Below are 27,813 nucleotides of genomic sequence, written 5' to 3'. Positions count from 1 at the left end.
CAACAACAGTACGCAGACTTAACTACTGCATTTCCTCAAATGCCCATTCCTTTAATAGATGATGTGCCGGGCGTATCATCCAACAGACAAATAAAGGCCTCCTTCATCTGAACTGCTGAACTGTGTTGCTAACCAAAACAGCAGTAGAACATGGGCAATCGTTCATATTAATTATAATATGGATTCTACAGCATGTTGTGCAAAAAAATGCACTGATACTGTGTTTATCTTGAGATATAATCCACACCAACCTCCTGCCAAACGACAAAAATTATATTGTGCTTTAAAAAAACAAGAAAGAAAAAGAAAAGAACACTATCTAATATTGTACTTCAAAAATATAGTGAAAGCGTCTGTGCCAGCCTTGGCTAAAAGGTTGCAGTATGATACAGACATATAGAAAAACAATCAAGACATTGGTTCTTTTTTTGGTCTGCATTGAAATTGCCACTATTCTCAATAAATGTTAAGATATTAGTCTTTTTTTTCTTTCTACAGAGGATAAAGAACATATACCCGTGAGTATTGCGATATTGTCTATCTGCCTATGTTGCGCCATCATTTGTATCAAAATAGCAAAATAACACCGAAATGCTAATCATTAGCATGGCGTTTTTCCTTTGTCTGCTAGCATTAAGCTAGTGAGGGCGCGCAAATCAAAGCAAAACATCAGCCAAATGACGGCTCGTTTCTCGAAAATGTCTTTGTTGGGTCACTTGTAGGTCACGACACCACTGTAGTCTCTTTTTTTACTATAGTATAGCATTTTTGCTTTCGGTATATAGTGCGACTCCAAGTTTCATGGCCATATTTTCTAGTAAACAAGTTGCCACAGAATACAGCAGCCTTTGTTACCACCCCATGTTAAGCTCTCTGGTTTGCACTTACTGCAAAGACAAATGCACAGAGACAAGCTGACACATTATACTGGGGTGACTTTGTGGTAGTGAAATCTAAAGGCCACTAATAGATTAATTCTCCGCATGCTATGCATGCAAATCCTCCGCGTTGCCCCACATGGAGCCCGTGACTTGAGTATTTCCATCAAACTGGGGGAATTTCCCTCATTGCCTCCCCGGTGCAGTGCTAATGAAGATGTATGGTACAGGTAGAGTGATGACATTTACACAGGCAGCAGACAGCCTCTAACTGTAACACGGCTGTCTGCACTGTGATTTGGGATGTCCACGCTTTAAGGGACACGAGCACCTGAAAATTTAAGGAATTTGGGGAAATGAAGTCACTCGCGTGTAAAATTGAAAATTGTAATGGAATGATGGTTTTCTGCTATTGTTTTCTGGCACTGATAGGATTAGATTCTCCATATATGCACATAACATTCAATGTGTTAAATTTGTATTCTCTTATTGTGAATAGCAGTTTAATGTGGATGGATGGATGGATGGATGGATGGATGGATGGATGGATGGATGGATGGATGGATGGATGGATGGAATCGAAAGAATGGGACTTGAAAGTATGTATATACATTAGGGGCGTGCATGTCTTCAAAAAAGATTATTCGATATGCATCTCAATACATTGGGTGAAATATAAAGGACAATTTTGATTTTTAAAGTGGAATGTTTTGATTTGGTTCGATTCAGTGTGAATACGATTTGATATGGTACTTTCAGTTCGAGAGTGTATGATACAATGTGTTTTTTGTCAGTTTACATACAGTACATAATAATGCACTTGTCAGTACTGTATGTGGCGTCCGGTAAAAGACGATCCGATACAGATAGATATATTTTCAAGTGGAAAGATCTGATTCTATTCAAAGCACTCAGGTCTTTTCCAATTCTAATTGGATTTTGTTACACCCCTAATATACATACAAGAGTTCCATGGATGGATGAATTTGCGGATACAGCAACAGCAAAGATGGATGTATGATTGACAGATTACTACAAGCATAGAAATGGTTACTAGACAATAGATACCGGAATAGGGGATTCATGGATGGTCTACAGTGTAGAGCAAAATGAAATAATAGATGGAATAGGAAGTACAGTAAGCACAGATGGATGTATGAACACAAAAAACAGATGGTTGATGGATGTGTGGCAGGAACACAACATATAAATAGATGGATGTATTGGATTGCTGTGCGATTAATATGTGAAGGTGTACGAACAATAGTTGGAAAGTCACAAACGATTAGGACAAATTGATGGATAATGGATACTACAATAGTAAAGAGAGATGGATAAAACATGACTGATTGAATGAAAAGAAACGGACATTGGCAAATTGGATGAATGGATGTTTAATAATATATCAAACAGATGCAGGACCAGGAAAAATGGATTGATGGTCGATACAGGAAAAGGAATCTACTATGTGTATGATGGACAAAAGGCGGTAGTCTCATTGAATTAAGTCATAGAATTCAAACTCTTATTCACTTCCTTCTACGACCTATTTCACTGTAGTGCTCCACACACAATCAGATATCCTTACTATTGTTGTTGTTGTTTTTGTTTTGTTTTTTAGATGAAGATTACGTGCATGCTCCTCTTTTCTAGTGGTAGGAGCTGGGAGGGCTGGATCAGTGATGGATCAGGCCATGCACGTTATCAGGCTGCTACCTGGAGGCGAATGCGTCAATGGGAGGCCGATACTAGCAGCCTTCCATGAACGCGTGTGTGTGTAATTTCAGAAATAATAAATACCCATACAAGCAACAAGAACGCCTCAAGGGCCGGCGTGCATCCCGGCGGCAGCACACGGCAGACAAACACGCACGCACGCGCCTTCCATTTGCTGGAATTAAATCTGGCCGCTTTCAGAGACTGAGCGAGTTGAATTATTTATGGCCGGCCGTCTGCGGGCAGGCGGGCCCGTAATAAAGTTACGGGCGAGACTAATTTGCAGTTTGATAAGGTGGGCTTTTAGCGCTCGATTCTGGACCAACATTAAGTACATATTGTTTTTACAGATTTGATTACTCCTTTATTGTTATTGTTATTAATGCACTGACTATATGTGTGTGTGCGGCATATAACAGAAGCTCCTCATTTGCTGTAGTGAACAACATAAAAAAGGAAACTGACCAGAGATGAATAAGTGAGTAATCTGTGTGTGGGGAACCATAAGCGATATAGGGGAGGCAATCCTCATTTTAAACATGCAGTAAAGGTGGTAGTACTGCATCTTTTTACAGCAGCCTGGAGACATTCTGTGTCGAAATACATACTCCAAAGCAGTGAATCATATTCCTGTTGTGCATAAAAGCTCAACTATGCACACGGACATTCCCTGACTGCCTATAGAAAACATAAGGTATGGCTAGCCAACGCCACACAGGCCACTGAGGTGCGCAGTAGAAGTTGTGATTTAAAATAATGCACACTTAACCTTGTAGTCTAATGTGATGTGTTGTTGTTGGGGCTGTAAAAACAAAGCACTTTAACAAGCTTTTAAAGGCACAAAAGCTGTAAAAACTGTTATGGAGATTAAAAGACAAGAAGAAATGTGGGCTTATACAAGCCCTGGTGGACCCTTTGGAACAGACAGCCAAACAAGAATAAGACGGAGTGCCTTTGCTCCCCCGTGAGTGCTTTGATTAATGACACCCTGCATATTTATTGCTTAACGTGTGGAACAGGAGCTGACAAGCCCAACAATTAGGTCAATTACCGGATGACGACGTTGTTGTGTTGGGTTAATTACTGGACTCTCTACGGCGGGAAGCATCCATTTGCACGCGGGTGGCATGTAACAAAGCGGCCATGCAAATGAGCTCACCTGTTGGCCAGAACATGTTCACTTTTTTTTTTTTTTTGCCACGGATGACAATTGGTGTGTTATGGTTTTCTTTCTTGTTTTGTTGACATAAAGGGATCCCGCCCAAGTCATTTGTCACAGGTTGGGTTATATGCATATATTGTGCCTCTGCTCCATGTGTGAATATATTAGCCTAAGTCCCACCCATCAAATTTTAAATAATCCACATACAAAATACTTCAACATGCTGTTTCTGTGTAAATGTACTGTCCTGGGGCCAAAAAACAAAACAAAAAAAAGAACGCTTGAAAATAGTTTGTAAAATACCAAATAAGTCGGAGTACCCCCTAAAATGCAATTTTTCTCGGCCAACGCCAATACTGACAAAATTGAATTTCAAATAAAGCAGTTAAAATTACATTTTAATTTATTGTTATTATTATTAGTGTTATTTGTTTCTTTGTTGTCCCTTGTAACTGTGGGAACATTTGCTGTAATAAAATATTTCAAATGATAATTATTAGGTATGTCCTCTTCAATTTTTCATATTTTTATAATATAGTTAGTTTATATGACCGAATATACAGGTTAGAAAATGATTTATTCAAGTTAAAAACAAAAACAAAACATTAAGAGCATATTTGTGTTTTCGTGTGCGTTTACATCAACAACAATATTTGCAATATTTACGTTTTGAACGGGTTATTGACAAGATGTAAAAAGTGTGGTATTTATTTATTTATGTATTTATTTATTGGTTGAGGGATGTGTGTGTGTGTGTGTGTTGGGTACGTCCAGTGCAATTTTCGGTAAGTCCAGTTTTGTTCTAAAGTGGAAAAGCAACTACTGAGTAGAGCTGTGTAGATACGGCACAGTGGAAAAGGGGCATTAAAAGTCACTTAAGTGTCGCCTCCGCTCTGCACGACGGCGCTTTAATCAAAGCGCACAGCTCGTCCGGCGCTCCTAAATGGCCCTGGAGCACCTTTTGAAAACACACTGACACCCTTTTGATGCTGAAAGGACTCGCTTTCATCCCCTTAAATAGCTTGTAAAAGGGCCCCATTGACTATACAAGCAGCCGCCACTTGCATGCCTCCTCGCTTTGGGTGCTATTGTTTGCCAAGTGAATGAGTCAACTATACTGAGGAAACACTGGTACCCTGTTTTACAATATCCCGTTTATCTTTTCCTTCTCAATAGCTTTTTAAAGAGCGAGAACAAGATAAACATTTCTACTGACGTGTGAGCTTTTATGCTGCTTGGTGTGAAATTTACACCTCCAATCCTGCATTTTTGGGGCCAATTTTCTGAACAAAATAATAACACAAAGGCTGGAGGCAATAATGGACCTGCGAGACAAACAGGAATAACCACACTAGCATGTTCAGCACACTCAAGCTAGAAAGCAAAGCAGCCCAGTGTGAGCGCTGCCATCCATCATGAGGTATTGCCTGTCCTCATTAGTCCTAATCCACTTGTGTCTGCAGTCTATTCAACTCATCATACGCTACTATGACTGTAATGGGTCCCGAACACACACATACACTGTACACACACAGCACATAATTGGAGAATGGTGAGCATGGAAGTTGGCGTATCTGGTCAGTGTACTGTATTATTTGTTTACAGCTGTTGAACTGTGAACCAAGATAGCAATAGCATTTAACATTAGCCAAAGTGTTAAGCATGACCAATGGCTACCTGATTGACTAGCAGTTCATCATTTTATTTTATTTTTCTGTTAGAGATGGCGCTTGGACTCGCACCCAGTGTTTATCATTGAGGCAGTTAGTCCCGAATCAACTCGAATTGGTTACTAATTGTACTTTAGCCAAAAAACACATGATAAATATAAAATGAAACATCCAATTTGGTCATAATGGTAAATGGACTTATATAGTGTTTTATCTACACCATGTTGTCAAAAGCGCTTTACCAAACCTTATATTCACTTTTTTCAGAAATGTATTGGCATGTACACCAACGACGTGCTAACACAGCTGCGCTAACCAACAGAAAGGTATTACTTAACAGTTTAAAATAAGTTTGTCTTACATCCAGAATCGCTTACTGTACACTGGCCACCGGCAGAACCCGGGTCGAGGGTGTTCTTTTGGATCAGTTTTAAATCCATTCACTTGTGTCGTATCAGCTGCTAGCTAGCGCTAAGCTAACCTGGGTGTTTTCGCATTTCAGCTCCCTTGCTAGTATGACGTTAGAGGCCAACAGCAAGTAAGCAAAGGTGTTGAGACACTGCTTAGCTAGACTTTATTTACTGACTGCTTAACAACTGAATGTAATGCTCATTTGAACACAGCGCACGTTCAACACATCGTTGTTGCTTTAGTGTGACTTGTTCTTAGTCGAATAAAGAAAGGCAAGGCGAAGTGACATTTCATCTTCAGAGGTCTGCGTTTGAGCTAAAACCTTTGGCTGAAATCATGATTTTGGCATACGGGAGGAAGATAATCCTCGCAAAAACCACACAGGAAGGCCTAAGCCACGATTCAAATGTCAGAAAAGTCCTGAGCAGTGGTATGATTCTTAAATATGTGGCCTAACAAACTGCATATTTGACAAGGTTGATGCAACTTTCATTTTCTAAAGACTGTTGTGAGACATGGAAAATTACCTTAGAGACACAACGCATCGACAAGTAGGTTGATCACCTTTCTGCATCGAGAGCTTTCCTGCCACTCCTGGATAAAGTGTCCCTGCATCAATGTTTGTGTGTTATGTCTAATTACAGTTTGTTTGTTGTTGTTTTTTTTACTTCACTCATTTTCAAAGCAACTGACTGCGTGCCTTCTTCAACTTCTAGTGTTAATGTTGGGTGTGTGTGTGTGTGTGTGTGTGTATAATTGAGCAGAGTCATACCGCTTCTCTCTCTTTGTCATTCTCGATGGTGTCTGAGTCTACGGGGAGCCATTGTTTGAGCAGCAGTGGTAGACAAACAAGACTGCCAGCATATGTGGGATCTCCCTGGGTAACACTCGAGACTTCTGCAGTCACTCACTCATCAACACACGCATACATATTTACATACTGGATACAAGCACGGACATCAAGACGCGCGCATTCTTGGTGCTTGTATTTGTAAACCATAGGAGCGTTAATATGCACAGATTCATACAGAGATGATAATAGCACACCGCTGTTCTTCTTTGTAAATTGAGCGAAACCACAAATCCAAAGGGGGTACGGATGAGGACGCACATGTTTACATACAAATTACCCCCTGTGGGATAACTTAGCCTCGTTTCCACAACGAAAGGCCACAAGGTGTTGGATGCTAATTTGGTCGGATGTGAATACTCGGATGTTTTCTCATGCGTATCGCACAGCACGGATGTGGGGGATAGCTAACGTTGCAGAAAAAGAAAGAAGGCTTGCCCTTTTCATCTAACTTTATTTCGACATACTTAAGTGTAGATACGGTGGAACCCACTCATTGGTATTTGACTGTTGGGCAGGTGGGTAAATATGCTAGAAAATTGTTTCATAATCATAACATCTAAATGATATAAACAAAAGTTTTCATTTTTAAGTCGGACTCCTAACACAATGGACCCCATATTCGTGGTTTGGCATCCGCAGATTGACTTACACACAGATTTGTGTTTTTATTTTATGTGCAAGTGGGGTTCCTATGGCAATTATGACCATAAATTTTAAAAGAATAGCTTTGTAATGGTACAAGAAATAAAAGTTGCAATAAAAAAAAAAAAGTCATTATTCAAGAAGACAGGTCAGAATTTTAAGAGAATGAGGACGTAATATTACAAGTACAAAAATTGTAATGATATAAAAAGTCATAATATTCCATTAAAAATTTTAAGAGAGTAGACGTAACATTGACAAAGCCTACAAAATAAAAAGTTAAAGTCACCTCATGTGGAAAATGTGATTTGAAGGGGCAATTTAAAAATACAACTTTCATAAATATATTATAAAAATACATATTTACATTCACTTGTTTATAGAAATAAATATTCGCTCACTTTAACATTACCTAAATGACAAGAAGTGTAGCTGCCTCACACTTTAGCTGCTAATTGGGTCTGGCTAGCGGACAATATGGCGATCTGTGGGTTGACTATGCAACAAAAGGAAAATGCCGGTTCTGGGGTGGCAACAGTTGAGAACCCCTGACCTAAATTATGTCCATTTTTAAGATAGCTTTACTGTTGTTACAAATCCTGATACATCCTCGTGAAATAGTACTCGTTAATTTATCCTCCTTTGCTATGCAAAAAGTATGTTTGGCACAGACAAGAATTCATTGAACGCTAAAAAAAAAAGTACAGGTCATACTTCATACTTTTTGAGCTTCCCGTGTCGTGCGAAAGCACAGGCAACTACATTGACCGTTTTGCGTGGACGTTTGAGGAATATAAACCAGCGTTTCTCGGGTGCAATCTGCAGCCATCTTTTCACAAAATAAGGCAATGACTTCCACATTCAGCATGAGGCAGAAAATGGGAAATGACAGTTATTCAGTCGGGCGGGGGGCGGGGGTTCGTCTCTTTGCTAACCTATGCGGCGAGCTGTAAAATAGCAAGCGAGCCAACAACAGGAGAAATAAATGACTTTTTGGACAAAAGGCAGCTGCAAAGCAGAAAGAATTTCTCCTGAGGGTAAGAGGGGGAATGAGAGAGATGGAGGAGGAGGGCGTACGTCACCTTGCGCAGCGCTCCGTATCATTTGCATGCTTTATACTCACCCAAGCCCCCACCATGCAAATGACTCATAACGTGGAAATAGAGAGACTTTGGAGTCGGTGTCAGGAGTGAATTTATACGTGATTGCCTGACAGCCTCCGTGTCCTAAATCATTTTCAATTAGATGACACTTTCAATATCCAGCCTCTGATTTAGAGATATTAAAAACTTCTCCACAGTTGAAAGCAGGCGAGCTTATCTGCATCCCTCCTCAGCCCACCTCTTTCTCTCTCTCTCTCTCTCTCCTTCCCCGCCTCCTTTTCATCCCAGTTTCTCATCTTCACCTTGTTAAAAAGGTATACCTCATAAGGACGCTTTAAAAGTGAGGAGGAGGAGAGCTTCTTGCATGCCAAATGGGCCGAGATTTGCAATTCATTTGAAATTCCCCCAAGTCGCTGTTGTAAGCAAATGCAGGGGCGAGACAAAAAAAAGAAAAAAAAAGAAAAAAAAAAGTCATTTGTGAGCAATTTAGTTCCAGTGAGAGAGCAGCAGTGTAAGTCAAGACTGCATCTGTTTACAGTTTTTGACTTTAATTCGAAATTTATGACAGTATTGTGCAGAGTAGTCTTTTGTATTATTAACAGTCAAAAACATAAAGGGGAACTGTAGGCTACTCGTTCTCAGTACGGGTCACGGATGAGCTGAAGTTTCCCAGCTGACTTTGGGTGAGAGGCCGAGATACACCCTAGACTGCCGCCCGCAAGGTACATAAATAATCATTCACATTCACACATATACAGGGGTCAGGCAAAATGATCTGACATATTTACAGGTTTAATAAAAAAGACCAGCGTCGATCCTGAACTTCTTTAAATCGTCCTCACGCATTCATATTCTGCTCGCGTGCCCCTCGCTCTGCCCTTTGTGCAGGCAGCCTTTCAAGCATCGGCTGTCGAGCATTTAATGGCTGTTGTATGTGTGATAAATATCTGCCCACGTGCTTTTAAACGAGAACGCCGGCCCGCTTCCGCTTCGTCCAACCTTTCGTCAAGGCAATAAAAGTGAAAAGGCGGAGTCCTCATCAAACGTTTCACCTGCAGACTTGATCTGTGTAACAATGCATTGAGTGCGGTAAACATCTGCAACATGTTCTTATTTTTGCTGTCAGAAAGTCACATTTCAACACACTATTCAGGGGTTGTTCCACACCTGTACTTTTCAAAATTGAATAAAAAGTCTTAGAATATTGTCATTTGTGTTGTCACTTGAATGAGGAGTTCACTATGCGTGACATAAGTATGTGGGGAGTGTGCGTCGGCCTAGCCGGGCTCCTCTGATCGATACATTAGCCAACTAATGAGCGTTAAATAAACTGTTACGCAGTTTGGTCAATTAATCCCATTTCAACAGTGTAGCAACGCCTCTGTTGTTAGCTTGCTGCCAACCTCTCACTCACTCTCACACATGTACAACAAACAAAGGGTATTAAGCTAACTTCAGCGCAGCTTCCGTCTAGCTCGAGCTAGCTTGCTAGTTTAGCTATCGGATGTAGCTGGTCTGCTATGAGGGTTTATTATTTGCAACACCAACAGGCACAATAAGTTGATTACTGACCCAGATTCTACGTTTAGCCACATACCGAGTGTGATCTTGTCTTAAGTAAGCCATTTTAAACAAAAAAAAAACAACAACAACTTTTCCAGAGTTAGGAGAGGCAGCTGATAAAAGTGTCTAATTATTTTCTCTCCGCTTCAATAGTTTTTAAATTATGTAAATATTGTGCTTTTTTTTTTAAGCTCTCTCCTTTTACCATTTATTATTTTGATCAAATTGGAATTTTCATTTGTTGTACTATATACTATGTTTTGTTTTATTTTTTCAGGAAAGTGAAATGATTCATTGCATTTAAAAGTCATTGCTAACTGTCAACACTAATAGCGAATCAGGTGGGAGCCCAAGCCCGATACCAAATTTATTTATACAGCTATTATAACTACAACTATTTTTGAAATAGGCCTTTTATTGTGGAAATGATGCCCTTATCTTCGAGAAAATGGCACTATAAAATATGCCCGTTCTTTTTGGAGGGGGGTTGGGGGGGGGGGGGGTTGCATTATTCATGTAATAATATGCCTTTTGTTCTAAATAACCAGACTTTATTCATGTAGACATATCATATTTATGTAATATGGCACAACCATATCAGATTTTAATTGGCCCAAACCTAAGGTTAGGGAGGAACACAATACTGTAATTGGTTGTGTACCTTTTTTTTATTTTTATTTTTTATTTATTTATTTTTTTTTAAGTGATAATGCACTTATTTTGACCCTTGCCCCAAAACCTATGTTTTAAGATGTTTTCTTATTGGCTGGAACTCAGGATATGTCACACCTCACCAGGGGTGAACAATATTAAACATGTCCATCTGTTAGATTAAGAAAGCCACACATGCTGGGTGATACAGTCCTGTCATGTCCAATCCGATGGATCTGATGGTACAGTGCTCCACTTGCTCCCACTGGCACGACCTCGGTCGCCAGATTGGGATCAAGATGTAATGGTGAGAATTAAATGGGTTTGGTAATTTTTTGTGTGTTGATCAGCCTGCAATTCACTTGACATTTATTTATTTCCAGGAGAGATTTTGGCTATCACACTTCAACAAGCATTCTATTGAGGCGATAAAAGAGACAATAAGCAGTTTCACTGGCAAGCTTGATCCCGACAAACACCGCATTGAACAGCCGCTCTATTCTGAAGAAATAAAAGCGAGATGGTAATGGACACACAATAAGCGAAAAGCTCATGCAAGCAAATAGCATCCCCTCCCATCACCATTACGGTCGACCTCGCAAACTTCAATCTTCACCCTCGCTGCCCTTTTCCAAAGCAATAAAACCAAAAGCTTGGACGGACATCTCCTCCAATCTGTGCCGACGTGCTGCCCGGCAGCTCATCGTCATCCTCCCTCCTCTACCTGATACCTCTCTCGCCTTCTCTTCATCCTAACTCGCCCTATCCCACCTCTTCCATCTCTTCCTCTTATCTGCCCACGCTTCTCCTCCTCCTCCCGCCGCCGCCGCCGCTTGTGGCGCGATTGTGTGAGGGGCAAGTCCTGCTGACAGGCCTGCGCGGGGCCGATAACGCCACGAGCTGAACAATGGGGGCAAAATTGTATAGACTAATGGAAAGGAGCTGGAGGTGGAAGGGGATCAGGAACATAAATCAGTGCGCCCGGCACTGATGGGGCTCTTCAGTAGCAATAAGAGAGGCAATACCTCTTGGAGTCGGGCAGGGGATATAGCAGAGGGGACCTCCGTACGCCTCCTCTTGTCGCAGATTGAGAGAATACCACATGAGAAATGACCTGACAAAAGAGACTGCGAATGCAGAATGACAAGCATGCACGAAAAGACGTGGAGAGAGTCTCACAGATGCCTCGCGGATAGCCGACATTTAAAAGCATCTCAAAACAGATCCTGCATTGCGAACAATCGAAAAGCACTTTGTGAAGGTGCTATGTTAAGTCGACACGGTGTCAGTCTGTATGGAGATGGATGGACGGCGGGACGGCGGTGGAGGGGCCGAAGGGGCCGCAGCTCACGTAAGGCACTGAAAGTGATAACCGGCAGGGATGGATGAGTCACATTATACCTTTATGGTGTTCAGCTCTTCACAGTGTAAAGATAATGGACTGAGCCACTTAGCAATCAGACAAAGAATTAAAGAGCTCCTCTCGTCTCCATTCTGACTCAGTGCCTTTTTAATGCCATCTTTTTTTTAACCTGACATATTTTGGGGAAAGTAAATGAATGTCTTCAACATTATTTTATGTAAGTAAAAATCGAAGCATTCAAAGGTACTTAATTAAAGGGGAAGTTTATAATTTAAAAAAACAACAAACTTTTTTTTTCCCAATAATTTTGGTTTTCATGCCTGTATAAACCTAATCGTAGTACATTAGTAACAAAAAAAAGTTGTGAAAAAATCAATTCATTGTTATAAAAATTGCAACTCAGTATAGAACTAATATTAGTCACTCTTGGCAGAGGATAAAGAATATATGACAAAGTACTAGGGTTGTACGTCTCTTAATACATGGGGTGAGGCACGATTCGTTTGTTCGATCTTAAAGTGGAAAGATTCGGTTCGTTCGGTGGGATCATGATTCAAACATGCAAGATTACACCCACTCTCTTGTATTGTCTTTATTTTTGTCAGTTTCGTTTATGTGTTGCCCCCTAAATGTTTTTGTTGTTATAGTTGCTCGTTCTTGTAATAGTAGTGGGTCTCACACTACCTGCGAAAAATTGCCAGTGTGTTTTGACATACTTTGGCCAATAAAGACGATTCTTATTCAATCTGGTACAGCTCAGTTCAAGAGGGTATGACGCAATGAGATTCTTGTCATTTGAATACAGTACATATGAACTTGTCAGCTGTTAGGTGCTGAGGTTGGACCCCAAAAGTGCAGACACAAATACGATTTTAACTATTTATTCACATGACATCGAGAGGCGTAGAACAACTTGACTAGACGAGAATCAGGAGACGCCAAGCCCCCTTGGGCTGTTGAGATGCACAGAGGAACCGAGGTAATAATCTGACAAACACACACTTCTCAGTTTGTCTTAAATAGACAGTGAATTTATCGGATTGGCTGTGACATGTGGGTAACAGCACTGGCATGGAATTATCTGATTGCTTGTTGACCAGAAAAAAAGAGATTAAAGATTCTTGACATCACATAACTCATGACATCACATAGCTTAGAACCAGTTGAAACTAAGAGTTCAAAACAGACACCTGACCTCACGGTCATGACCCAAACTTAACCCTGGCGTGACCCAGTCATGACAGTCAGCACTAAATGTATCTTTTTTTTTTTTTTGATAGATATACAGTAACCATGCAAAGATATATGATTTGATATGCACTATTTGAGTTGGATTGATCATCAAGTCATCTTTTACATCAAAACTGATGGTCTCATTATTATTATTATTATTATTATTATTATTTTGTGACATCCCAGTGAGTACCGTTGTTGTCCCCTGAAAGAAAATAAATAAATAAATACTTACAGTCGAGGACCCCCTTCAGTAATACCTTCAAGTACCTTCAAAGGTATATGTGACTATTTGTAAGCTAAATTTTTGTCTCGCCTTTCTTCTAAATTCTACATCACTCCTGTGATCCTAATACTGTATATAAATATTTCCTGCGCCATCACAGAGGATTTATCATTGTAACTGGTTTCTACACAGCATCTTCCCTATCCACAGGAATTGTATTTATAGAGGCCAGTTTTGTTTAGATGGGGCGAGATTAGACATCCCGCATCGAGTTTAAATCTCCATTAATCATCGGCCTGCTGTTCATGTACCTGCCGCAGACACAGATAAGAGCTGGCCGTGAACCTGCACAAAGTCAGAGATGGGGAGAGCAGCCAAGAAAAAAAAAAGGGAGGGGGGGGGGGGAGATCACAGACTTGTTAAAAAATAATAAGCTGCTACAGAGCCAGGAGCAGAGGCCTTGGCGAGATGGGAATCTCTGATTAAATTAAAAGCTCATTAATCAATCCTTGACCGCAACTACTTCCCTGTCATGTTCCCCATTCAGCTTTTTGCCGCTGACCACTCGCTGTTCTTTGCCAACAGGAGGAACCCCCTCGGATGGGGTCAGGGGTGAGAGTTAACAGGAGAAAGTGGAGAAAAAAAAAAAAGACTTTCAAGATTATCCCTGGAATAAAAATAGCAATTTGGCCTCGCGCCTCTTTGACTGCCACCCCTGCAAAATTGCCCACACATGATCCAGGGATGCCGTGCGGTGCACTAGTGGCAGCTATCCACCGGCATGCAGACGTGATCACAAAACAAAGCTTTGTTGCCGTGTCATTTGGCGCCACTGCGTTTGGCTGACTTTGTGAAACGGGAGAGGTGTGAATGAGGGAAAACACGACACGCTGATGAGGATGATGAAGTGCTTTTTAGAGCCGAGTGGCTGCTTCATAATGGTGGTGATTATGCTGAGGTCATTAAACGTTTGCATTACATCACGGCTGCCAGATAGAGGGGGAATACACCCACCTGCGGATTGGTGTAATATACACATATCCATATATATTTTAAAAAAACAAAAACGATGATAGATAAGGATGGTTGGATAAAAGGATCAGAGCGCCAATCAGCGGTTTCAATTATATTCACTGTTATCATCATCTCGGGTACAAAACAGGATTTGACCCCCAAATAGCATGTTGGCACCTCCTTTCAAGAAGAGCTGGGAAATTGAGCAGGAGTCCTTGACAGATCTGACAGCATCCCGCCTCGCTCCTTGGCTGGCCTTTCCTTCTCTCACCCGGCCATCCTCTCTTGCGCCGTCTTGGGCAGGGGGAGTAATAGGATCCCTGGGCTAGCTGACCCCCCACATATGAAAAAGGCCAACACACAAAGCAAGGAGGGAGTGGGCCACTTAAAGAGTAAATAGAAGTGTGAGGGGGAAAAAAAAAGGGGAGGCGGTAGAGTATGAGAAAAGCACAGGAGGAGGATGAGGAGAGTGCTGGGGGGGGGGGGGGGACAAGTGCCTATCGATGTGTGACAGACGTAATTGAAAATGTCAAAAGATGTAAGGAATGACAGCAATGAACTGAACATGGCAGTGTGGTCTGTCAATGAGATACTACCTTCAAACTGAAAAGATTCCCCCTCCTCTCCCTCGCAACTCAAACTACAAATGTAAGATTTTCCACAGACCACCACCACTGCACTGAATGCATCAGTCAGAAGGATAACAATGGGGAGAATGTGGGGCAAGAAACTGCAAAAACTGAGCTGAATTGAACACATCAAGTCTACGCAATCGCAATTGGAGAAGCAAAACTGCAGAGAAAAAAAAACTTGCATTGAATGCATCAGTCATAAAATAATAATGGAGGGTAAAGGATGGGAAACCACTAAAACCTAGTTGCACTGAACGCATCAGTAATCAGGTTTCCATCCAATTGGTTCAAATTTTTTAAACAAATTTACTGAAAATGCGCAAAACGGACATCTGTTCTTCTTTTTGCGAATATTGAAAAGCCGCTGTAGGTGGCGGTATACACCATAGAAATGTGATTCATCAGTCATTTAAAAGAAGAAGAAGACCAGGAAGCGATTTTTGATAAACCATAGCGTTTCTTTGCTGTTTTCCATCTAAAATTGCATTAATATTCACTTCTTTAATTATTTATATTAATTTCTGTCCCCCCGTACGACATTGCTTTGCGACTACAAACGTACTTGTGGCGTAATATCCGCTTAAAACTTGCAACGTGTATCTGGTCTTGTCAGCGTTTATTCGCAAAATCTGTTTTCATAGCCTAAATCCCCATTTTTCTTTTTCGATACGCTTCAAAATCCACCCATTTTTTTTTTTTTTTTGCGAATTTTGGGCCCTTTTTCTAATATCTAGCGTTTCCATTCAGTTTTATTTTCACATTTCTTGAAAAGTCTTAATAAAAATGGGTGGACGGAAACCCAACGAGTAGTAACTCCAACAATGGAACGGTACAAGGGATGAAAGACTATTAAAAACGAGCTACATCAACAACAACAATGGAGGGAGATAGTATGAGAAAATAAAACATATGGGTTGCACTGAACACATAACTCAGAACAATAACAATGAAGAGAATGAGGAATGAGAAACTGTAAAATCAGAATTCCCTTGAAATGGGCTCGATGCACCATTACCATATACACCACATTTTGAGACTGTCGTGGCTCATCATAGTGGAGATGTGGCACAATTCAAATTTCATGCAAGTAGGCCTACAGTATACATTCAACCAGTTGTTGAGAACTTACAAAAATGAACATTCCAAATATAATTTTGGCTCTATCAGATGTGTCCTGGTGTGGTGAAATGCAAAATCTGCCAAGATCCTCATCATATAGGAGAGGTATGTGGCATGCATGTGAGCATATTCTCATGGCTGCATTTTCAAACGGGAATGCCAGATCAGCACTTGACCTGAATGTCAGCTTTACCATTTATCCTCACCTCCATTTAACTTGCCCTTTACTCTCCTCTTCCTCATGACTTATCCTCGTCTCTCCTCATCTTTTCTTCTCATCTGTGAAGATGAAGAGGAAAATCATCACCTGCTTTACCCAGGAGATGAAATAAGAACGACTTGTAATGTAGCACATCTTCCTGCTATCTGTTTTATTTCATCTTAAAGGCTGCATAAAGTAGTGGAGTGTGTCTTTGTAGTTCTACAATGTTCATACAACTCGAGCATTTCGGTTTGACTCATTGTCAAATACAGCATAATGTATGTAAAAAGGTTTTTTTTTTATTATTAAAAACCTATTATGTTGTGCTGTGCGATTTGACTGTAGGAGACCTTAGGACCGTATTAATACGCAGAAAAATTGGATACAGAATATTAATTATCAGCTGAAAGGAGCGGAATCAAAAATGCATGAAAAATGTGCACACCATTTAGAATAAGCTGATCTGAGAGGGGGGGGGGGAGCAGCATTTGTTAAAATTGCATGATACCGAGGTAACGCTTTCCATCTCAAATGTGATTGTGGTGCTAATTCTAACTCTCTTAAAAAAAAAAAAAAAAAAAAAAAAAAAAAAATTAAGTATGTTGTGCATATTGCTAGTGAAAACAAATTAAAACACTTGTCATGAACATTTCCCAACTAAAGCACACTGACTTGTAATATAGTCATTAAGAACACGATAAAAAAAAAAAAAAAAAAAAAAAAATCATTCAAAGTAACAAACCGAAATCAGTGAGGTAAAATTGTTGGTAAAACCTTATAATAACTATCCGTTATAAATCTAGTTATTAGACTATTAGTAAACTGTTAATTAATGAGTTGTTAATGACTTATAACCGTTTGTTAAGGTTTTATAATGATGTCTATAAATAGTAAAAATGTCATTAATAAAGTGTTATTGGGCTCTAAATGACTTGTTAACTGTATACTAAACATTCACAAATATATTTTATAACTTAGTAATACATCGTTAGTAAATTACTTACTAATGACTTATTAAGTATTACTTAATAGTTTGTACAGGTTATTGAGACGTTATTCTAATAAGTTGCCACTATTCCTCATTTATTACATATTAGTAAATGTGGAGTAGTTGCAACTTTAGAAAAACTTTTTTGTAAGAAAAACTTTTTTGCAAGACAAACTTTTTCATAACAAAAACTTTTTTGTAAAAAAAAATTGTAAAAAAAAAAAACTTATAAGAAACGTTTTTTTTTTTTTTTTTTTTACACTATTTATAGACATTATAAAACCTTAACAAACAGTTAAACATTTAATAAGTCATTAACAACTTATTAATTAACAGTTTACTAATGGTCTATTAACTAGTTATAACAGATAGTTATTATAAAGTGTTACCACTGATGAGTCAACGAGCCACACCTGGACAAGACAGAAGCGGATGGTGGGAGCAAAGAACAGGGCTGATAAGAACAGGTGGAACCTAACGAGTAAGGTATGACATGAAGGGACATGGGGAAAACATGATAAACTGTTAAACTAATTCTACTCTTAAAAAAAAAAAAGTCATCAAAAGTACAGATAATGACAATTGATCCTCCATATAAAATGATTTGAAAACATACTGCGTGAGCGCCATGGTCCAGTTGTTTTAATCAGCGTCTTCCATTTTGTTCTATTACGGCATCCGTTCAAAATAGATAAGAGTTATCGCTTCCAATTAAAATCCACAACAGTTCTGTCTTGTGATTTTCCTCTGAAGAAAAATCATTTTCTCGAGGCTATTAATTAAGGAGAAAGTGGGGCCATGTTGGTGAGCGTATGGAGATGTAAAGGATGTGATTTGCATAACTTGATGACAGGGATGGGAAATCATCATGATACATATATACAGACGCACGCATGAATATTCATGCTTTGTGTATGGCGCCAACGCACAGAAAACACATCAAAACAGGATGTGCGGAGGGAAAAGAAAAGATCTTATCAGACGAGTGTGACACGCAACGTTTACATGCTGTGCTCACATGAAAGTTCAGCGAGTTTTCAGTCTCGGGATAAGCTGGTTGACGCGGCCATTTGATGACAAGGCTTAACAGAAATGCCAGAGACGTCGTGCAGGAAGATGGCGAGACCCCGTTGTTGTAAAAACATGGAACTTTGAAGGCCTCATGTGCGGGCTGTTGCCGTCGGCGTGAGCGCAAACATCACACAAATTCGATATGACCGTGTTGTCCTCAGACGTTTAGCAAAGTAAAACTAGCTTGAAGATGCGTCTCTTTCGCTGTCTCTCTCTCTCTCTCTCTCTCTCTCTCTCTCTCTCTCTCTCTCTCTCTCTCTCTCTCTCTCTCACGCACACACTGTCAGCATATTCATGTAAACTGTGTAGAGCCAAATCCTAACACTCAGTACATTACAGCGGGAGATGAGCTGACCAGCCCACAATGTTGCAATCAGTGACACTGTGTAATGGGATAAGTGGTGGGTTGCCAACGTGCCAACTGGAGTGTGAACGCCATGTTAAGATGCAAATGAGGACGCACAGCTATTAGCTTGGCTTGGATGCTCTGTGCATAATGCAACCTGAGAGAAGGCTTGTCAGATCATGTGCTCATTTGGTGCCTATATAGGTTTAAGATGTCAATTTGACTTTATGGGTTATTCGATTCCAAACTAGGAAGATTATTCTATATGTCCTACTGTAAGCAAAAAGCAAATATATATATATATATATATATATATATATATATATATATATATATATGTATCTGTTTCCGTTTTTCAGCTATTATTTCAATCATTATTCACAAATCTGCTTAGAATTGTGGGGAAACAGCTTGTTTTCATCATTTTCATCATGGCCCTGGTTGATCTGTTATACTCTGCTTCCACCTGCTGGCCGTTTTTGTAATTACTACAATTTTTCCAACCCGATCTCTGCAGTTGAGAGGCTGCATCAAAGCCTTCTGTATGCTCCAGCACAACAACCAAAAACAAAACAAAACGTATAAATACGTCTTTGGGATGCGTAATACATTTAAAATAGAACGTGTTTATACGTTTTTGGGAGCAAAGAAATTATGGACCTGTCAGTAAAATCGTAAGCTTTATAGCATCCATTCTATGTCACATGGAATGCAAAAATGGGAGTGAATTACTTTGTGCCTGATAACAAAACATACCGTATTTTATCATATTGTTGAAACGTCACGGATTTAAGGTTGTCCTTCCGGACTGGTGACCAATCAATTGGAGGGCAAACGGCATACATAAATTCACAAATCAGCAACCTTGTATGCTTCAATGTTACATGACTGCAAAGCCTTCCTCTTGCACACTGACAATCGAAAGGCCATGTGATCAAACTGAATGAATATTTTGTTTCGACTCGCCGGTAATCTTCATGAAAGAAAATCACAATATCTGCTCCCGGGTGATATTGTTTCTTGTCGTTGAAATGACGATGTTGGGCAAACAGCAACACAAACACCAAGTCGCTTCCTTCCCTGCTCTTATTTATCTTTCAGATTCGCATGCCGAGGAGTTTGTTTTTCATTTATGTGAATAAACAAGCCAGTGAAGGCAGGTGCCACCGAGCAGAGCTGAGCGTATGCCGAATACCAGAGTGGGAAAGGAAAAAAGTTGATGAAAGTGAAAATGACCCATTGGCCAAATGATACCTGCATGCGCCTGCCGCATATTAGAATAAGTCAGGAGTCCTTAATGTTCACATTTCTTTTCTCTGCATTTTTCTTTGTCCTTCCAAGCTCTAGCTTCTCCCTCCGCCCACCCTTTTCTAATTTACCCGAGGACGGAGGTGCCTGCCTGCCTGGCACATGACATTGATTTCCATCAGAGCTGGAAATAACCTCCGAGCTGTTGCCAGGGCAACCTACCTTTTTGCATGTTTGCATATTGCCTCAGAGAGCTTTCTTTCTTTTTTTTTTTTTTTTTCTTCTTCTTGCCCATCGGCTGTAACTCACAGAGCGACGGGATGACAAATGCGCTCAGGTAGAAGATGCAATAGCGGGGGATGGGGAGACGTTTGCCGGGTGGGTGCGGAGAGATGGATGGCTATGCCAGGCGAGAGCAAGCAGGGCCGCGGAGGCTGTGGCACGTACAGCCAGCCCGAGTGTGTGCTTACGGGGGAGGGTTATTGATGTCTCCCTATTGGAGGCCGGCGGGGGCAGACTGGGAGGGTGAGGAGGAGGTTGGGGGGTAACAATAAAACTCTAAAGCATTGTCAGCGATGGACTGAGGCCTTCTGATTAACATCAGGATGGACACAACCAGAGAGAAAGGGACTGGGAAGGTGGGGCGGATGAGGGTACAACTCTCTTGGCGTAACGTCATGTGTAACATGGCACTCAATAATAACACTAAAAAAAAAAAAAAAAACGGAGCAATAACTTCATTAAATAGAACATAAAGCATTAAACAATTTATGTGTCACAATTTAATGCTTTAGTTCAATTTATTGTACGGAGCCTTCTGGTGTGTCCACCTTGGCCACAAGAGGGCAGTATAATACATATGTGTCATGCAAACACAAAGGAAGAACATTTTCAAAACAATTACAAGCTGTGAAAGCTGTTGTAATATTTGTTTGTTCCACAGAGGATTAACATTCTAAGTTAATTACAAATACTCAGTACATAATTAAAAAAAAAAACAATAATTAAAAATAATTATTTACTTGATTTTTTTAAGTACTTGTTTTGATTGCCCCCATTGTTTTATATATATTTGTAAATTGTTAGTGTATTTTATGATTTATTTTTTTTTAAACAATGCAAGTTTTTTTCAAAGGCCTATGTAGCTGTATAGCTACTGACAATAAATTGTCAGAGGGGGAGAGCTGCTGTAGTCTTACTCTGTACTAGTGATGTAACGATAACGGCAATATTGTGATACCGCGATATTAAAACTGCCACAATATATCGTCATCGTCATGTCACGATATGAAAAGCAGCACATCTGTTAAAAACTCAGGTTTATTTCCATTTGTGCATTCTAGCACCCTCTGGTGGCTTTTTTTTTTTTTTTTTTTATCCAGTTTAATTTTCACAAGGCATGTTTTGGCCCTTCTATGTTTAAAATCCACACTAATGGCCAGATGAAGGGACACGTAAAAAATATGCTGTAATGTACAAATGCACACTTTGTGTGTTTTTTAAATATGAGCTAAATTTTTACAATATTTTTTAATGTATTTTATTTTTTCTTAGTATATGTATTATTTATTTACTGTTATTTTAATTTATTTTATTTATATTTATTTTTTAATATCGCGAACCTCCCCGCAACATCGTGATAATTATCGTACCAAGAGCTTCATATTGTGATAATATCATATCGTGTTGTTTGGATATCGTTACAACCCTACTCTGTACTATAAGAAAAGCACCACATTAATATAATGGTGACAGTAAATTTTGCTAAGTAATTTATTTGACAATAATATACTGTTGCTTCCCTTCACCTCCTTTGTCAATATGTTTATTGACTGTTGATGATGTGTCGTTTTTTCTTCTTAATTGGATAATTAATTTTAATGATGAATCCACATTTTTTTTGGTAGGCTTTTTTTCCTGTCCCTCCAAAATGTGTGTGCATGTGCCTGGGGTCCGATGATGAAAGAGCGAATGAGGCAAAGTGTTGCACGAGAAATGTAGATACGTATGTTCCAACCTGCCTTCACTATTCAATCACCAGCATTCGGCTCATGATTTCTCTTCTGCATCCTTGTATCAACACTCAAGTTAAAGCGCAGTCGGGGAGAAAATTAATTACGTCAATTATATTATTAGTTCTCGCTTGGCGTGTCTCGTGAATATTCCACACATCAGCATTTGATCAAACAGGGGGCCACAGCGTGCTACAGACAAGCAAAAGTTGTGATCCAGTCCAGGCTGGAGATGGAAACTTGAATAGTGGGCTGTAATTGGCTGAAACGTGCCTCCCCATCTTGAGGAATAAAAGCAAGCCCTGGTAATGTGCTGACCGAATGCAATCTTCACCAGTTAAGTGCGTTTCTCCTTCCGCCACCCTCTGGACACACATTCAGCACATAAACATGTTAAACAGCCTGCAAAAGCCTCGTCACATCATCAAAACAAACCTGATGGTGAAATTTAAAGGCCGCAAAGTTGAGGGGAAAAGGAACACGGTGGTGAAAAGATCCAAGGGGAGTTGCTGTATATACATTTGAGGAAAGAAAGATGGATGAACATTTCAGGTGTACATCAATCTCATGTTGTATATCCCTGTTGCTCAAAATGTCCTGATACGTCTGGAAGGGCCGACAGCAAACAAAATTGATCATTACAAAATTCATGAGGTCCAGAAGTCGTACATCAGGTCTGTTCTCCTAGAGGGCAATACTATTACTTCTTTCCCCCCCCCCCTTTTTTTTTATAACCTTCCTCCATCACCTGCTACAAATCTACACACAGTGACGAAGACGCGCGAAAAGGGCACATTTGCATAGCTTCTATAGGGTGGAAAATCTGATCATATAAATGTAAATAAGGTGAGCTTAGCGTATATTTTCCCTGAGAAAACAGCGATTTGATAACGTGTCGAGAAGGCGCGTGCGAGGAGATGTGGATGGAGTGGGAGGTCTCAGACGGGCTTGTGGATCAGTGTATGCATTAATGTCACCACTGACAAGAGTTTTATTTATTTATTTGGACTTGTTGGCAGGAGCTGGAGATGTTGCTGCTATTGATTAACAGCAGGGGGCAGTGTACTAGTGGCAAACCTACCATACAGTACTCACTCACTACTTGCTTTACACAGTTTCAATGCAAATCATTTTACAAAGGTAACATTGACATTATAGAAGATTATATGGTTCGATTAATTCTCAACTAGTTTGCTAGCTTAAGAACTACAACAACACTTCAGTTGTGTGCAGCCTAATTCTGCTCAATAAAAAAAAAACTGGTGTGTATCAAAACAAGCATAGAAGATTCAGAGACCTAATTATTCAATTAAAAAAAGAAAAAAATCATCCATGTTTAATGAGTATTAGTAATCAACTAATTCCTGAATTCTGAGAAAATATCAAAATGAATCCACACTTCTATACCCTGGGATGAAAACAGCTTGAAATGTACACAATGTTGACTTTTATCAGCATGTGCGAGAAAATTAACTTTTGATGTTTTGACACAAAATAGCGAGACCTGCCAGTAAGAACATGTTTATCACGGCGTGCGAATAAAGGAAGTTCAACAAATGCATCCGAGCGCTTTATCCCAGCTAATACGCCGCATTTGGCTGCCATGCGAACATGGTATCCACTATCCAGACTGACTGTAATTGTGACAGAGGAAAGTTCATGGCTGAGAAGATACAAGACAAGCATTCTATTAGCTGGCTCCGGGACACGCCGCGCCACCGACAGAGAGAATGAAAGCGCAATCTTCGGAGCTGTATGCGCACTGCTGCCTTGAATCAGATTATTGTTGCCCACCTATTGTGGCTCATAATTTCATCTTTTGATTTGAATCCAAACAAACACTCCAAAATGATTATGCCGGTCTCCCCGCACATCAAACATCAAAAGCGGCCTGCAGACGGAACACAAAAAGGACAACAATCAGATCCAAGGACACACTTTAGAGAACAAAATGTGATTCGCGTTATGGTGACCTCGGAAGAGGTTTCACCACAGAACGACTGTGAGGATGCCAACTCAGTCAATGGCGCATGAAACTGTTTCTTTTTATTGGCATGGCATTCAATCAGTTCCTCTTGGCTGTATGTCCTTGGCTTTGTGGTAGAGGGGGGGAGGGGAGGGGGTGGGGGCCGCCCCATTACTGCGATCCTGCACCTGCCCACGTCTTACTAGCCAATCCCTTTTAATGTCTCTCCCTCCTCGCTCCCATTCCTGCATAAATACAATCAGCGCTTGTCAAGAAAGGCAGAATCACTCACTCTCGTCCTCCGCCGCCTCTGATTGATTATGCCGAGAGAGCGTGTGCCTTTGAATTGCACTCCTAGCTGGCTGTGTGCCAACGGATCCTCCCCCTTATCCTTCAAACGCCAACCTCGTGACCTCAGAGGGTGTCCACCTATCTATACATCACTCTGCCCAGCTGCGGCGGCATCCACAACATATCCAAAATAAATGGTAGGATGGCTGAAACATTTTGCAAAGGGGCACACAAAGAAGATGGATTATATGGTTACGGCTCACTTTTGTAAAGTTTAGGATTTTTCAGGCTTTTGGGGAGGTGGGCTACAGCCACGTATCCAACTAGAATAGATCCAGCCCGATTCCTGACCATCCTTAGCTACTGTGTAGCTCTACCGTTGATGTTTATTGGTTCAGTTTGCTCTCTGTATTGTAAATGGATGAATAGGCTGCTCCTTCTAAATTGTGGGCCGGTCTCTCGAGGTAAAATGAGGAAAATAATAATTGAATAGCACCACATTGGCCCACCGGGCAATCTGACCTGTATGCCACATGGCCAGTCCAACCCTGCATATCCACATTCAAACCATAAACAAGCATAATCTGTAGTCAGGGGACATTTTTTTAAACAGTTCATTAATGTGTTCACAAATAAAAGTGGAGCAAATCACTGTTTGCTTCTGAAAACAGAATGTAAACAGTTTCAATGTTTCTTTGCATATCACTGAAACAATCCTTGTAACTCCAAAAGGATCAGGAGAAAAGAATTTCAAAGAGCGCTCGCCATTTTCAAAACAATAATTTGTAAAACTAACACCCACACATGTGGACTGACTAATAGTAGCACATAGATTTGTGAAATGACGAAATTTACCAAATTGTTACAAATGAGGTTTCATCCTGATACCAGCAATATCTAGAAAAGCTCTATATATTCATCAGGGGGGGAAATAAAGTACAATTCTATCTGTTTCCCTTTTGCAACAATTATCATTAGAATATAGCTAAGTTTCATCATCATTCACAAATCTATTTAGAATTCTGAGTAATTTAGTTTTTTTCAACATGGCCCTGGTTGATCCCCTTTGCTCTGCTGCCACCTGCTGGCCGTTTGTTTAATAACTACAATTTCTTCAACTGTTCTTTGCAGTTGAGAGGATGCATCAAAGCCTTCTGTATGCTCCAGCATCAAAACAAAACAGAACAAAAAAAACATTTAAAAAAAAAAGTATAAACACGTCTTTGGGACATTTAAAACGTTTCAAATAGAACGTATTTATACGTTTTTGGGAGCAAATGAGTTAATGATAAACCCACTCCATGTTTAAGATTTGATAGTCTCTGTGATATCTAATGGGATTTTACTAAATGTCTGGAAAGAGAAGATTTTGTTCCATTAAATTGTAAAAATAATCAACTGTATGGATCACTTATAGCCATGTTCATAGGTATGATACGCATGAGTATTTTCTAATAACAGCCAGATAGCTGGTCATGAGTAAGGGTCAATAGGCTACATTGACTGGGAAAAGAACATGCGGTCTGATGAGTCCACTTGTTTCAGAGTCATAGCCACAGGTTAAGCACGGGAACCGTTGTAACTGTCATGCTAAATGGCTAATTTAGAAACATGAGTGGGCAGTTTTATGATCTGAATTTACTTGGTCAAGTTCCTATGTCCCAAAAATGACCATTTCAAATGCCAAGGTTCACCAGCCTCATCAGTGAAAGAGTGGTGCATTTTTTTTTCACTATTGGCAGCGAGTTTGGCTTTTAATCAGTTCCTGAATATTGCATCAGTGGCCTGTCAATGTGAGCAGAAGTGTGTTTTTCAAAGTACCACTAAGTGACAGAGGCAGCCTGTCATGTCAACTGTCGGCAGCATCACAATCATCCAAACATGCCAATGTACCTTGAAGGCTGATATGAGTCTATCTATACATCATCGTCAACTGCACCTGGCTGTCAACAGCCAACGCACATCTACTCACACTCTCTATCAGTGCGAAGCCCAACTGTCTCTAAAACTGTCCCAGGATAGTCCTTTGGTTTCTGTCGTTTGCAGCCCTCACTCTGCGAAACAACCTCGGCCTCCCTGGAGAGCTACGTCGTCTCAATCGACTCTACCCCCGTCGGTCACTTCAATAAAATACGTCGCTGAGTTTTAATCAAAGCCAATTTGCATGAGGACAGGAAGGGGGCGGTGGTCCACACCCCTCCTCGCGCCTCACACACTGGGAGCTGGTGTCAGAGAGGCATGGAGGAGGTAAAAACAAGACAGAGGAGCAGGACAAAGGAGATGTGCGAGGTTTGATTTGGGGCGAGGGGAGGTGCTGGTGGACTTGGAGGGGCGGGAACATGGCTGAAAACAAGAGAAGTCCAAATTAGTAAGATGGGGAGATGGATTGATGAATTAGCATATTGAGGATAAAAACAGTGATGCCATCATGCCGTGTGTCAGAGAGTGACTTGAATTGGTCTGGGCAGAAGATTAGTAAAAGGATGACCACACGTCTCTGGTTTAACTAGGACAGTTTTCAACCTTGGGTCCTAAGTCCTGGCAGATTTTTACCAGGCCAAATGTTTTGTCGCCGTTTTTTTTTTTTACACAGGTCCCATCCCGGCATCCCGGTTTTGAGCCATGTGGCAGTCATAATATTTTAACATTTAGTAATTACAATGGATTTCAATAATGTAACCCCATTTGAATTATGAATTCTCAAATTTACAAAGGACACATTACCTTTAAGGTAATTCACATGACTCACCTTTTCAATGTGTAGTATTCTTTTAACCTTTTAAAATAACTTCAAATAAACTTGTTTCCCTCTATTGTGAGTAAATTTGACCTCAAATCACAATTATGAAAAGTGACTTGAGTGCTTGTTTTTGTGGAACAAATCAACTTTCCATTTTAGGTCATGAACTAAAAATACATTTTCTAGAAACAACAAATGTGCACTTTAGAAAGCCGCTAGCTTAGCCTTTTTCACCTTATGGCGTTTTCCATACACACAATCAGACAATTTTCCAGAACTAGCTTACCAAGGACGGTGGTTTTCCACCCGAAAAGCCTGGGCAGTCAAATGCCTCCTTGTGAGTTCTCGAACGTCTAAAATGAAATTTAAAAGGGTTTACAATCGCGGACAAATAAATGTTATGTGTCAAAGAAATCAACCTAGTTTGCATACTGTTTTCCCTTGTTGTACATCTACACGGGAGAAATCAAAAGCCAGTACTCGGTACTATTTGTGACGTTATGCTAGAATGAGCATTTCTGAGCAATACATCCGGTTTCTTTACAAAATAAACTTCCAGTTTTCAAAATAAAAATATATATTACTCAAAAGTAAAATATGAACAAATAACGAATGGAAATTATTAATGAATAAAGAGTATTCGTAAATAGCATTCCCATTTAGCTTTAGCTAAACAACACAACGGTCACCAGATTGACGAGTCGCAATTAAAT

The 27,813-nt window shown here is 40.1% G+C and overlaps 1 protein-coding gene across 2 annotated transcripts in view; it reads right to left on the bottom strand.

The window, feature by feature from the left end:
• tnrc6c2 (trinucleotide repeat containing adaptor 6C2) overlaps nt 1–27,585 on the bottom strand; it is a 120,608-nt gene extending 93,023 nt beyond the window's left edge. The window contains exons 1-3 of one of the 2 annotated variants that reach the window (XM_077525764.1): nt 27,533–27,585; nt 27,387–27,453; nt 16,443–16,515 (exon numbers count right to left, since the gene is read on the bottom strand). In XM_077525764.1, coding sequence (XP_077381890.1) covers nt 16,443–16,479 — 37 coding nt within the window. In that variant the 5' untranslated portion in view covers nt 16,480–16,515; nt 27,387–27,453; nt 27,533–27,585. Of the gene's footprint in view, nt 1–16,442; nt 16,516–18,444; nt 18,615–27,386; nt 27,454–27,532 lie in introns of those variants that run through there. The other variant, XM_077525765.1, reaches the window with a different exon arrangement.
• Nucleotides 27,586–27,813: the final 228 nt, after the last annotated feature.

Source organism: Festucalex cinctus, chromosome 6 (genome assembly GCF_051991245.1).
Source record: "Festucalex cinctus isolate MCC-2025b chromosome 6, RoL_Fcin_1.0, whole genome shotgun sequence".
NCBI lineage: Eukaryota > Metazoa > Chordata > Actinopteri > Syngnathiformes > Syngnathidae > Festucalex > Festucalex cinctus.
This window is presented reverse-complemented; position numbering and strand designations above follow the sequence as displayed.